Raw genomic sequence first — 13,304 nt, forward strand, 5'->3', positions numbered from 1 at the left:
CAGTTAGTATTATTTAAAAAATGTTAACTTTGTATAAAAGTTTCCATTGAGGTTTGTTCTTATTAATCAGCTGGTGGAATTTCAATGATATTTGATACACATAGAATATTATTATTCAATATGACTCATAGTATTAATAAAGTTATATAGATCTAAACGTCCTTAATTCGTTTTTTATCGCGACAATGAGATGAAAAAGTCAAGTAATAAAATCAGCAATTTTTAAATTGATGTCTATCTCTTTGTTATAACATAATAAAGTTAACAAGTATTCTCTATAGCATTTCCCCAATTTTAGATCTTAATAACATTTCAAGCTTTTGGTCTGTTCTTTCATTAAAGACTGTACAAATAGAAACTTACGCAATAAAAATAAGCTAATTTTACCTAAATGCCGCCTGCACAAAGTCAGTAATTCATTCTATGGTAATTGCGTAAGATTTTATAATAAACTGCCAGAATCTGCACTAAATCTGACAGAGAGGCAATTCAAATCTTATATTAAACAATTTTTATGTAAGAAAGCCTATTACAGGATAGACGAATTCATAGAAGAAAACATATCAAGTAAATAATTAGTTTATTAGCATACAACGTTATAATTTGTTTATCTCATTGCTTTCTTGATTCAATTATTTTAGAAATATGAAAGCGTAGCGGGTTTTGTATTAATTGCCGCATGCATTCTTATGTGAAATGTGAATACTATAAACATCAGATGGCAATTGTGAGTAGCTATGACGTGGTCTGGTGTTTTGAGTAGTCATGCTCACTAAAATGTCCAGACTTGTGGCGGCGTGGTGGGCCGGGTCATTGGGCTCCCTAAAATATGGTCGAGCGCAGTGATGGCTGGCTCATCCGTCATACTCGTGAACGGGTGCTGCTTGTAGGGACTGGTCTGCTCTAATCACTATGACTGATTTCCTCTTATTAATTGTTCAACCAGTTGGTTATGTATTCAATATTTTTTTCTTTTTGAGTATTTAATTGAATTAGTGCTAATCGGTGGTTTGTATTCACACACTTAAACTTAAATTGTAAGTAAGAATAAATTATTTAAAAGAGCAACACACAAGTTTCTTGCTTGTTCTTCTTGTGATGAGACAGCATTCCGAATGAGCGGTAGATTAAAAAAAAAAATGTTATGACTATTCAAAAGTGCTTCAATGTAAGTTTATTTGAATAAATGATTTTCTATTCTATTCTATTCTTATATATATATCTAATCCACGAAATGACTTTTCGAGATACACTAGAAAAAAATCTGAACGAAAGTATTATTTAATACGATAGTACAATTTAGTACAATAAATCAAAATTTACAAATTCAGAGAATTCGACTCAATAGTTTTAATTTTAAATTCAGTTTTCATAATTTTGTATATTATGAATTAATATTGTATTAAGTCGATAATATGTTCTCATTATATTTATTCTAATCTGAAAGAGCATTTAATATCCAACAAAGTTTATTATCATTAACAGCTGGCTGCCATAAAACCAGATAAAATATATTTCCGAGTGACCTCAGACCTTGGTGTATCAATAAATTAATTAAGTCCCTCTATTATCTAACTAATAGTTAGAGTAGAACTGACCGTCGTGTTGCCACTGCTTGTAAAAAGTATTAATTTGCCTGGGAATGTTTGGAACATTGTTGACAAAATTCTTTTCCTCTTTCTTGGAATGTCTAATTGAAACAATCTATTTGTTAGGTTTCTTTGTTTTTGAACGGACGTATTATTGAATTTATTTCTTTGTTTGTATTGTCGTAACAACTGCAACTGTAATAACTTCACAACTACTATTCCAAATGGAATAGTCAGAGTTATTGCCAAGTTTCGACATGTTGAATGGCCACATCTCAAAATTCATGCCTTTTGTGTCTAAATTAGTTTGTAGTTTACAACTGGAGTCACGAAGTTCTCGTATCATATCATCATTTTAATAATATGAACTCAGGAAAATTCAAATAGCTTCATCTAGTCCCAAGTTAAGCAGAACTTGCATTATGGGTACCAGACAATAGATAGATTAGATATACATTTTAATAAATATAATATACCTAATATATATAAAAAATACCCTAACCGATACGAACAGTCAAGAATACAAATGCTTGCATCGTGCAAGGAAATGAACACAGAATGTAAGGCAATGTGCTAAATAGCTGTCAAATGGTCTTACTATATTACTAAAACTGGGCAATAGACGCATGCATTTAATGTAAAACCTCTTTCAATGATAGCATATGAGTTACACATTATACTCCTTGTAATCTCTCCGTACTGACATCCTGCGAAAGAGAGGAGATAACAAATTACTTGTTTACATCAACTTAAGTTATCTACGAACACAATTTATAGCTCACAGTGTTCGTAAGTTACATAAGAGTGTCATGAACATAATAATATCATAGATTAATACGGCGCTTTTAAATGTAAATATCTTAGATGTCAATTAGATGGAAAATGATAACCCCCTGTAGGTGCTAACAACACTATACGGTACAATTAGCATTTATAGGCGTTTAATACCTTTGATTAAGTTAATCATGTACATCAAGATTTATCGTAACCACATAGCTTATCACCGTGATTTCTCCGCGTAACCGGCATGTTCTTCCATACACTACAATATATATAAATTTATTGCTGCTCCGCTTCTGTTAGTAGCAGCGTGGTGTTATAGAGCCTATAATAAACGGGCTATTTAAAACTAAAAAAATATATATTGAACTAGTAGTTTCTGAGATTAACTGAGTAAGTAAAAGTAACTTTCAAGTTATATTTATTATTATAGAAATTAAAAGATTTTGAATAAACACGTCATCAGTAAATGCATGAAATTGTAATTGTAATACATTTTACGTGACGTGCCATGGAACATCGTGTCGGGATTATGATGCCGACTATGATTATCACGTGGAAAGAGGCGGGATGATATAATTATGACTTTTATAGGCGACTTATCTGACGGCATACAGCGCATCAAAAAATAATTGACTTCAATTATGATTATTACTTTCTTATGATTCAACACTTGGTTTAATTTCACTACAGTGTAAATTATATTCTAAAAATAATTTTCCAGCAGATTATTATCAGTCTTCTCCTAATAGTATATATAAAACAAAAGTTAGTACATTCTTAGTATTTCCCGTAGTTTAGATGTAATATAAATATAAATAAAATAAGTAAATAGGTAATTAATTTAGAAGCTAAGACGGAGCTAACATGCTCAATATTGTGATCCTAAGCTCCTAAATAAATAAAGAGAAAAGAAAACTTTTTTTGTATACTCTAGTACACGTCGCTCTACACAAAAAAGCAGTGTCACTTGCTTGGTCCAGTTGAGTTTTCGAACCCATTGAAATATACAAACAAATTTCATCCCAATAGATCTAACCATTTATGTGAAGTCAGGTGACAAACACACGTACATTGTAATTCGTAATACGTGACGTATGTTCAAATTTTGTCTGTAAAATTAGCAGTCATTTAGTCATTGTGTTACAGAATTTCGATCTGCTGGAAATTCTAACACTGCAGTTGAAAGCTAACCACACAACTGACTAATCCATGTCGACGTAATCAGTAAATTAAAGCACTGTTTGAGAGATTGACACTGTTAAATCAGATTTTATCATATCTCACCAAAGAGCATTAATTAACGACTTCTGTAGTCCAGTAGAATGCACTTTATTTTACTTAAATGAGTTTTCATATTAATAATATTAATGAGTTCATTAATCATTGAATAATTATTCAGTTCTTAACACAAATAATTTTATGGTAAATGAAATATTCACTTCTCTCTGCGTTTTGACTGTATTGCCTGGTAAAGTGAAGTACAACGATGTTAATGTTTATTCAACTACCGCCAATAAATTTTCCAACGAAATATCGTGATACACAGCACTAACAGTATCCTTACACTTATTAACCGATGTTCGATAGCATCTTTGTTAAAACTTATTTGTTATTGGATACATGTGATAACTTAACTATCTTCCTAGTTAAAATTATGTTATTTTTTTAATTTTTATCACCTCTCCTATCATCTGTAGATAATAGTGAAAATTAGTAGAGAGTAAAAAGAAGTAACTATATCCAATTAGTTCCAACATTCAGCAGATGATCATCTGCTTAATTCTGAGACCACTAACACTGGAGACTACTACAGCTATTACAGCCCTAATTCTATGTTTTATTCTCAGTCATCACAACTAAAGAAGTAGTAGAACTATTCAATTTGTTTTTATTTGTAATTTCCTAAATTTTCACATATTCGTTATATGGGTTTCAATCAAATTGTATATATATATATATATATCATTGTTTAACTACTCGATAATTCCTGTCATTCACATGCAATGCACTATCTTGTGCATTGTATTATGGAGGACCATGATCTGACACGATCTGTTGGTCTTCCATCGGATAGGTAACAAGCAAACTCGTATCTCCTATCAAGATTACATAGCGAGCTTACCTGCATGATCGATTTATGATGGGATTGAAGGAAGACAAACAAGCAAGATTGTAAGGTTAGTATATATATTTATGACAAATATGAGAGGCCGAAATGGCCTATATTCATATTTTTTAATTTCATTGGTGTTGAAGAGTTGTTTAAAGATAAAAGTCAAAGTCCTTAGATCTCCCTGCATATCACATAAACAATCTGAAGTGAAAATAGATAACAAACTAACAGGATACCATATTTGTTTGAAACTCATAAATTATTATAATTGATATGCAACTTTAAAAACAATACAATAGTAAATATATTCAATCCAAATAAAATTCAATAGCCACTTAACAACTAATTCATACTCATTTGGTATTGAAATAGACCGTTGTCCAACCTCCTTCAACAGTGACGGATTGGCCTCTAGGACTTTTGTTCCACCCTACCGATAATTAATTTCGGCTGTTATACAACTCTATTCACTCGTGACCAAAATGTGGGACGCTGACTGATTGCAGAATGGACCCGTATCTTAGGTGGCATGTGAATGAACAATAAGTTGATGTTTAATCAAACACGAACTTCTATTCGACTTGACTAATGAGGGTGTATGTCGTTTCATACTATCACCAAGAACTTGGTATTGTTGCGCGATGTTATACCCAAGTTGTATAATTAATGTAATAAATTTACTACAATAAATCTAAACTATTATTTCATAGAACAAAGATATGATTTTTTATTTATATCTACATATACATATAACGTAAAGGTAAACGGATCGCTGTCTGAACTTAGCTGTACATAGAAGTGAGTTGTCTATTTCTTTGTTCGTTTATGTTTTGCTGAGATTAACTGACGATTTTGTAATTTTAGATTATTGATCTCTTCCTCGAAGCTGCGGGTATATGAGAAAATAAACAATCGTTATATTTATTTGTCTGTGCGTTAGTGCGCGCTAATTCCAGTAATGGTTCAACGGATTTTGATGCGGTTTACATTAGGATATTGAGGTAAGCTTCATTAATAATTTAGTGTTTATTTTATTCCAATGGGGTAACAAATAAAAAAATTATAACTTCGATTTCGCGGACTCAGCTAGTAAATAATATACTATTAATATTGTAATATAATAAGTTTACACATTGAATGTCCTACTTAAATTTTATTGTAATTGCATTAATGGAATATAAATTGAGAAATATGCCTACGCATATCAAAAGGTGTAACATCAATCACCGTAATCAGTAATTATTGATCGTGGTAATAACATCAGATAAAGGGTAATTGAATTTGTTTACAAGGTGTTTACTATAAATGTAAAGATTTGGTTATGTTAATTTCTCACAGAATTAATTTTGAATGATCTTTTGCAATAGAGCTTAGTCATGAAACACCTACGTTTGTTGTAAGTATTGTTTTCTGTGAGAGAAGAAATAGTATCGAATATACAAATATATCAATATTATATAATGCATCTTATTAGATTATAAAGAAACGCAAACTTCAAAAATGTACGTAATAAAATACGGAAATGTAAACGGCGAAAAGCAAATAAATAAGTTTTGTCCTTTAAAAAAACAAACCCTATACTAATCCCGTGAAAATGTCTGTGGTACTAGGGAATAAGGTATATTAAGGTCAAAGGTTAATTAGGTATTGCAAATATGATCAAGAAAATCCATATACACATATTTACATAATTACACAAAAACAAAACATGCTGTCAAATAGAAAATCACTTTGAAAAATTGCAATCTGCAATAGAAAACGGACTGATGGCCTATCTGATGGTAAACGATAACTGTGCCTTATGTGAACGAACAGTACCAAGGACATCATATCATCATCATAGCACTCATCATATAGCGCCGTAGTATGTAATTACACTGCCATATCTCAAAACTTCAAATAACGCATAGCGTCAATCTTTTGGTATTCAAAATTAACTCCTAGTTTTATGATAATTATTTAAATACTCAGTTTGTACGTTACTATTTACATAATAAATATTATTGAATTAATTGCCGATCGTACTCTTACATTTACATTGAATACCTGACCCCAAAATGTCTTGTCGACGTATGATTTCCACTATAGTAGGCAATACAATATTATCTACTTTTGTACAAATAAGGAGCATGACATGTTTATCCGAGTTAGACAGGGTAATGAATATATCTCTTATTGTATTGAGTAATAAATCTAATAGATTTACGCTTGATGTTGTACATTTGATAAACATGCCTATTTAGTAACCATTAGATTGTATCTATAAAGTATTTGTAGGTCTTTGCAGTCATTAAATATAGATTTACATAAGTCTGTATTTATATTATTATACGACACATACATTATTATTATTAGTTTAACATGTGATAAAGGTGGTGATAAAAATAAAAAATAAAAAACTAAATTTATGCAACTAAATTAAAGACATTTCAATAAGATTAAAACTAAACTTGCACCTGTTTTTGTTTTAATTTAAAGTTTTTGATACATTACAAAATTAATAATAATAACAATATAGAAGTTATAAATGTAACATCATAGTATTTAACGCCTATGTTAAATGTTACATGAAATCTATACAAAGACTTTGTGATATTAAATAAGAACCCAATTTTAGTATGTCAGAATTAGATTGTGGATTTGTGGAGAGTAGATTTTGATCTGGGTTGAGAACAAAAACTTGATGTCTACCCTATGTCTATTTTTGGTTTATATTTTCACATAAATATACCTTAAATAGTTAAATATATGATTCATAAATGATATAACATTTTATTTGAATAATACATACCGACATATATTTTTTTATTTCTAAATCTTATTCCCTGTGAAATGCAGTTTATTTTCCTAGCATTGCTAAGATGAACAGTATCTAAGCAATATGACATAGAAATGTATATGTATTATTGCAATAGAATGAAGTTGCATCTTATGCTCCCTAATATCTAATATTACGAAAATCTATCTTACGTAAATTGTGTATAATTAATGTCATAGAAAATGAATCCTTACTTCCTAGACACCTAAGTCTCTAATTACCCCATTACTCTCAGGGCCTATGACCTCTTAGTATGTAATAACTGGTTGTTAAATGACTCATTCTGTAGATTACATAATAAAATTTATTTATAAGTTTATAATGTAAAGAATATAAGTTTTCATTACAGTATAATATATTAAACCTATTGGTGGAAACAAACGGTATTTCATAATGTTTTCTACTAGAGATAAAGACTTTTGCCACCTGACTTCTTAATTCTTTAATCGTGTTTCTACAAAAATGCATATCAATATTCGTATCAATTAAGACTCAGGGGGAGTTGAATGGTCTCAAATAGGATCTGAATTGCAAATCGTATTTTTTCTTTGCTTTGTGTACATCGAAATGGTTCTAATTGGAAATTCAACGCCGATATCTGTTCTCACTAAATTCGATTTGTCACTACAAATTCGTATCAATGATTTTAATTTAAAATCCATATATATTAAAATATTTCGCTTGGAAAGTTAAAATACATACATACCTAGAGATAAAAATTATATCAAATAAAACTAGAAGTGTAATAGTGAATGTAATAGATAAAATAAATTAATACTCATTTATTTCATATATATTTAATACTCATTTGTCTATCTATAAATTATATAAATTAAAGTGATTGACAATGGCAAAATAACATTTAAATATATTTAATTATAAAAAAAACATTAGTTTATATACATAACAAAATCCAAAAGAGGTATACACATAATATCTTGTCACTTAAACAATAATAATTCAAACCCATTTTTTTCTATCTATAGAAAAATATATATATTCAGGGTCTATAGTCAGCAGTAACCACATTTCAACAATAATTTAAAAAAAGTTGTTTGACATATTAAACATATAACAATACCTTTATGCACAGAGATTTACTTGTCCTCATACTGTACCCTAAAAACAAAAAAATGAGAGAGCTCTGGAAACAATTTGTTTTCGAGTGGTTACGCTGAGTGCCTATCGAAATGTATCTATCGTGAAATATCGGACATAGTTTTTGTACAAACGGCGAGCATATTAGTAAGTGAATATTGTGGGAATCAATCTAATTTAATTGTTTATTTACTCGACATACAATGAAAGGAATTTGTTATTGATACAAGGCGGCCTTATTAAACAATCTCTTATACAGAAGGATATATTTTACTTCCAATAAATTAATTAAATACGCATGTCAAAATTATTTCTTAATATTATTGAAGAATTATAAACATACACTGCTTAACTAAAAATTATTATCTAGATAGTAATAATTTTTAGTTAACTAGTTTGTCCTTTAGTAGGTATATACATATATTGTAATTAGAGATTTTTTCAATAACAAAAATGTTAAAATGATATAGTTTATTCATTCCTACTTATCATTAAGCATATAGACTAGAATAATTGCAGAGATACAAAAATGATATTTACTATAAAAATGTATAAATACTATTTCCTATAATGGAATTATACTTTTAATAGTATACCTAAATTGTATTATTTGTTTTTCTGTCTATTTCAGATCCTGGTTTGTGGACTATTTGGTACTACTGTTCGCGGTCACCTGTGCAGCCAACGATGGGTTTTATGGATTATCCAAATTCCAAACTGGTAAGTACAATAGTTTTATTAGAAGAGAAAATAAAATTGGAAAATTTATCTTAAAATAATAATATAATTTAATATTTATATTCGCAAAAGGAAGCTTTGAAATTCCTGATAATTTGAAAAGATATGACTTAGCATAATTTTTTAAAGTTGTTAATTGTAAAATCTTCCTTTTTCCAAACCAGCTGTAAAAAGCTGTAAACTTCCTTTTTACATAAACCTTTTTTAAACCGATAAAACACTATGGGAAACTACTATATTACAATATATTGCCTAATATTTTCGTCAAAATCGAAAGCAAAGTATTTTTTTCTAAATGGAATAGGTTTCCCAGTGTTTATCCCATAGACATTGATTACAATTAGTAGAAAATTTATAAATATTTAAGCAGTATTAGTTGTATTTGGAAAAACAATAGATTTAATATTTTTTTCTTTATGAACTCATTGAAATAAAACTAACACTAAATGTATATTACAAAATCATACGCTATGATACATCAGTGTAAATTGCAATGAAAGCTATGAAACTGTTTTTGAGAATACCGTACACAAACTTATGAACAAATAAGAGAAAAAGATATTATTGACCCGGTAATGTAAGTACAACGTTGGATATACATACGCACATAAACTATAGCTTTTTTTTAAACATTTTATAAATAGACATGGCTCAAATACGATTTATATTATATTGATAACTTTACTTTATTTGAATTAAATATCACAAAAGTTTTATTTCAAAAGACAAAATATTATTGTTACAATAATTATGTAAAATATCAATGTAGGGCCCGCGATAGAATCAGCAATCAATTCATTTCATTAATACGAACAAAGAGTTGTCATCCATTTCTCAGAGTTTCAAAGCTTCCAATAAACATAAATAATCAAAGAAAATGTCTGTTGGTAGCATTTCAAAGGACTACTGTATTTATTGATCCATAGTTCAACAAACGACGGACAATTTGCATTTACAATATGCTGTCTTGCCATTATGAAGTTAAAAATGTATCAACTGGCAATCTATTTTTATGAGTCCACAATACAAGTATAATCCATATATACATTTTAACTACGTAAGAATGTTATTATTATTTTCTAAAAGAAGCCAATCAGTAATGATTAAAATTTCTTACTTTTCGGTACCCTATTAACTCTATTTATATTTAAATGTCCAATTGTTACTTGATATTAAAAGGTTTTAACACCTTTATTTGCTGACGGAACAAAACATGATTTTAATTCAAATTAACTTACAATGTTCTAGTTTGTTCTTAGAAGTAGAAATGTTATGATCATGTAGTCTCAACAATTTAGTTTCAATATTATATTTTATTATTTTAATTTCCGAAACAAATATAAAATATTTATTATCTATAATAATGCTATATACAATTTTACCCATTTCTATCTTATGACTATTAATTCAAAGAAGTAAAAATGTCTTTTTACTAATAAATTTTCTATCAATTATCCAGATTATTTTTTCATTTCCTTTCTTTTCTACTTTAGGTATTTAATTAACAGTATTGATAATAATTTCTCAACAATACTTGCCAATGCATTCAGAAAACATGCACACTATAACTTTGTTCCAATTACACGTTATATGACGATATTATATAACATAAAAAAATGCTTTATAATATAATACGTTATATTATAAAGCATTTTTTTATGTTATTGAAATGGTAACATGGTTTGATACATGAACAGTCCTACACACATACAACTTCTGTCATCAAATACATAGTTGCTACATTATTATATGAGTTGTAACAATACGTGCAAAGAATAAAATTAGCAAAAAGCTGTAATCCTGCATTTCGTAGTTTGAGTCGCATCTTTATTCGCAAAACCGCAATCGGTTTAACAGCTCTATTTACCGAATAAAGCGCAGACAACCATTCCGCGCTAATAGCCCCAACTCGAAACTGTTGGTATGAAAACTGTGTTCGTTGAATCGGAACTATATTTTATATTATTTTAGTAAGAAGAGTATTTATAAAAATTTGCATACATTTTTATTCGCTTAGTTATATTTATAGACAGTATAGGAATTTTATTTCATTCGCTATTCATATGTAGAAACGTAAACCGGAACATCTACGTATATATCAAAATAGACATCTCGATAGATTAGTGTATGTATATAATAGAATAGGTAGATACAAATATTATAGACGAGAAGTATTAATTTGTACCAGGATACAAACATTATAGATATTAATATGAAACTCAGGTATTCAATCGAAGCAACAGATAGTGAAAGATATATTTTTAACCATTTCTATTTCATTAAAGAATTATATTACATGAAATGTAATGTCAACATTTTTTTTTTTCAGATATACTGGAATACGACTTGCTACACGCAATTGGTGTACCATTCAGCAACCAGAAAACCCAATATTTCGATGAAGGGCTCGATGGTTTCCCAGCTTATGGCTTGAAACCAGGCTCTGACATAAAATCACCATACCGCCTATTCATGCCGGAGAAATTGTATCCCGAATTCTCAATAACTGCTACAGTTCGACCCGCAAACAAAGATGGAGGTTTCCTATTCTCTGTGGTGAACCCTTTAGAAACAGTTGTTCAATTAGGGGTTACACTTATTCCATCGGGTCCTGGGCTGACAAATATATCATTATTATATACAGACGCAAATATATATACACTATCTCAAACAATCGCGTCTTTTGTTGTACCGTCAATTGCAAAGAAGTGGTCGCGATTCGCGTTAAGGGTTACTACGGAGAATGTAACTCTGTTCTTCAACTGTCACGAGTTCGACACGATGGTGGTGAAGAGGAACCCTCTTGAGCTGGTATTCGACTCTGCTTCTACTTTGTACGTGGGACAAGCTGGACCGATGATTGGTGGAGCATTTCATGTAAGTACCTTTTTTTTAAAATACTAGGTAGGTAATACCTATTCTGTTACATCTTGCATAAAGTACTTAGATCACTTGATCGTTTTAGTTATATAACAATATAGATATCTAAAACAAATATAATATGTCAATGACAGAAGGAAATTATATAATAATATTTTCCTACATATGATATAACTTACTTTTAGGATAAAGTTACAGACAGCAATGGAGAGACAAGTAACTTATGAAGGCTTAGTTATGAAAACTTTAGAGTAAAGTATTCTGTGTCATTAAAAACTATTTACTCTTCAAATTTAAATTAATATACTTAACTTACATTTATCTCATTAAAGTAAATTCCTTGATACATATTTATTCATTTAATTCCATATAAGAGTGTCTTATCCTCTCGCTTATCATGTGCTGTCAAGTTGCTTATCTATTCGTCTTTAAAGTTTACACAATCAACATACAGAGATTAAAATAGTTAAGTTGTATAAACTGTGCTTTTCTATGTACAGTAAACAGACATTAGATACAGTAACTCATGTAAGTTGTGGAAAGATAGATATTAAAACTAATTGTATTTTTTTTATCAAACCATAAACCGTACACTAAACAATTGAAGATTTCTAATAGCCAAATTGGATTATGATAATAGAGTCTCTATTGTAACAATTACATTTTGTTGTATTTTTGTACTAGACTGTAATAGGTAATTATTTAACTGCATAAAAACATATTTTATGTATTATATTATCGACCGTTTTTCAGTGCTTTGGTTATTAAATAATTATATAGTATTAACTATCATCTACCATTTCGTTATTGTTTTTTAATGACGCTGTTTTAAAAACTACAGCATAGTGATAGTATTTTATGTAGAAACTACTTAAGTATAATTAGCAGTATCTAGCATATTGGACACAATTACGAACTCCTAACTAAAGACTTTGACAAGTTTGTGCCAATTCGTAACTGTTAACTATCTAAATAAGCACTTATACTCATACATTAACTATAGTTCCCACTTTATTATTCATTTACTTGCACCACCGCGCCGTGTACGTTTTTAGATATATGTATGAATATTTCATTGATATTCAATTTAAATTATATTAAGTCTGTATAAGGTATCTAAGGCAAGGTAAGGCAGATTGATATCTTCATACCAAACCCCCAGTGGGAAATGATGCCTGATTGTAATTGGCTTCTATTATATATATATGACGGTTGCAGTATTGCCGAATAGTAATGCACTCAATAATCAATCGAGTAAGATATGGTATAGTCTCTATTAAGAACT

The 13,304-nt window shown here is 29.3% G+C and overlaps 1 protein-coding gene across 1 annotated transcript in view; it reads left to right on the plus strand.

The window, feature by feature from the left end:
* LOC131847991 (collagen alpha-1(XVIII) chain-like) overlaps positions 1 to 13,304 on the plus strand; it is a 157,431-nt gene that overhangs the window by 76,009 nt on the left and 68,118 nt on the right. The window contains exons 2-3 of the mRNA XM_059197721.1: positions 9,033 to 9,121; positions 11,469 to 12,016. Of these exons, the coding sequence (XP_059053704.1) occupies positions 9,033 to 9,121; positions 11,469 to 12,016 (637 nt within the window). The remainder of the gene's footprint in view (positions 1 to 9,032; positions 9,122 to 11,468; positions 12,017 to 13,304) is intronic.

Source organism: Achroia grisella, unplaced genomic scaffold (genome assembly GCF_030625045.1).
Source record: "Achroia grisella isolate CSIRO2021 unplaced genomic scaffold, CSIRO_AGI_Agris_v1 utg546, whole genome shotgun sequence".
Lineage (NCBI taxonomy): Eukaryota > Metazoa > Arthropoda > Insecta > Lepidoptera > Pyralidae > Achroia > Achroia grisella.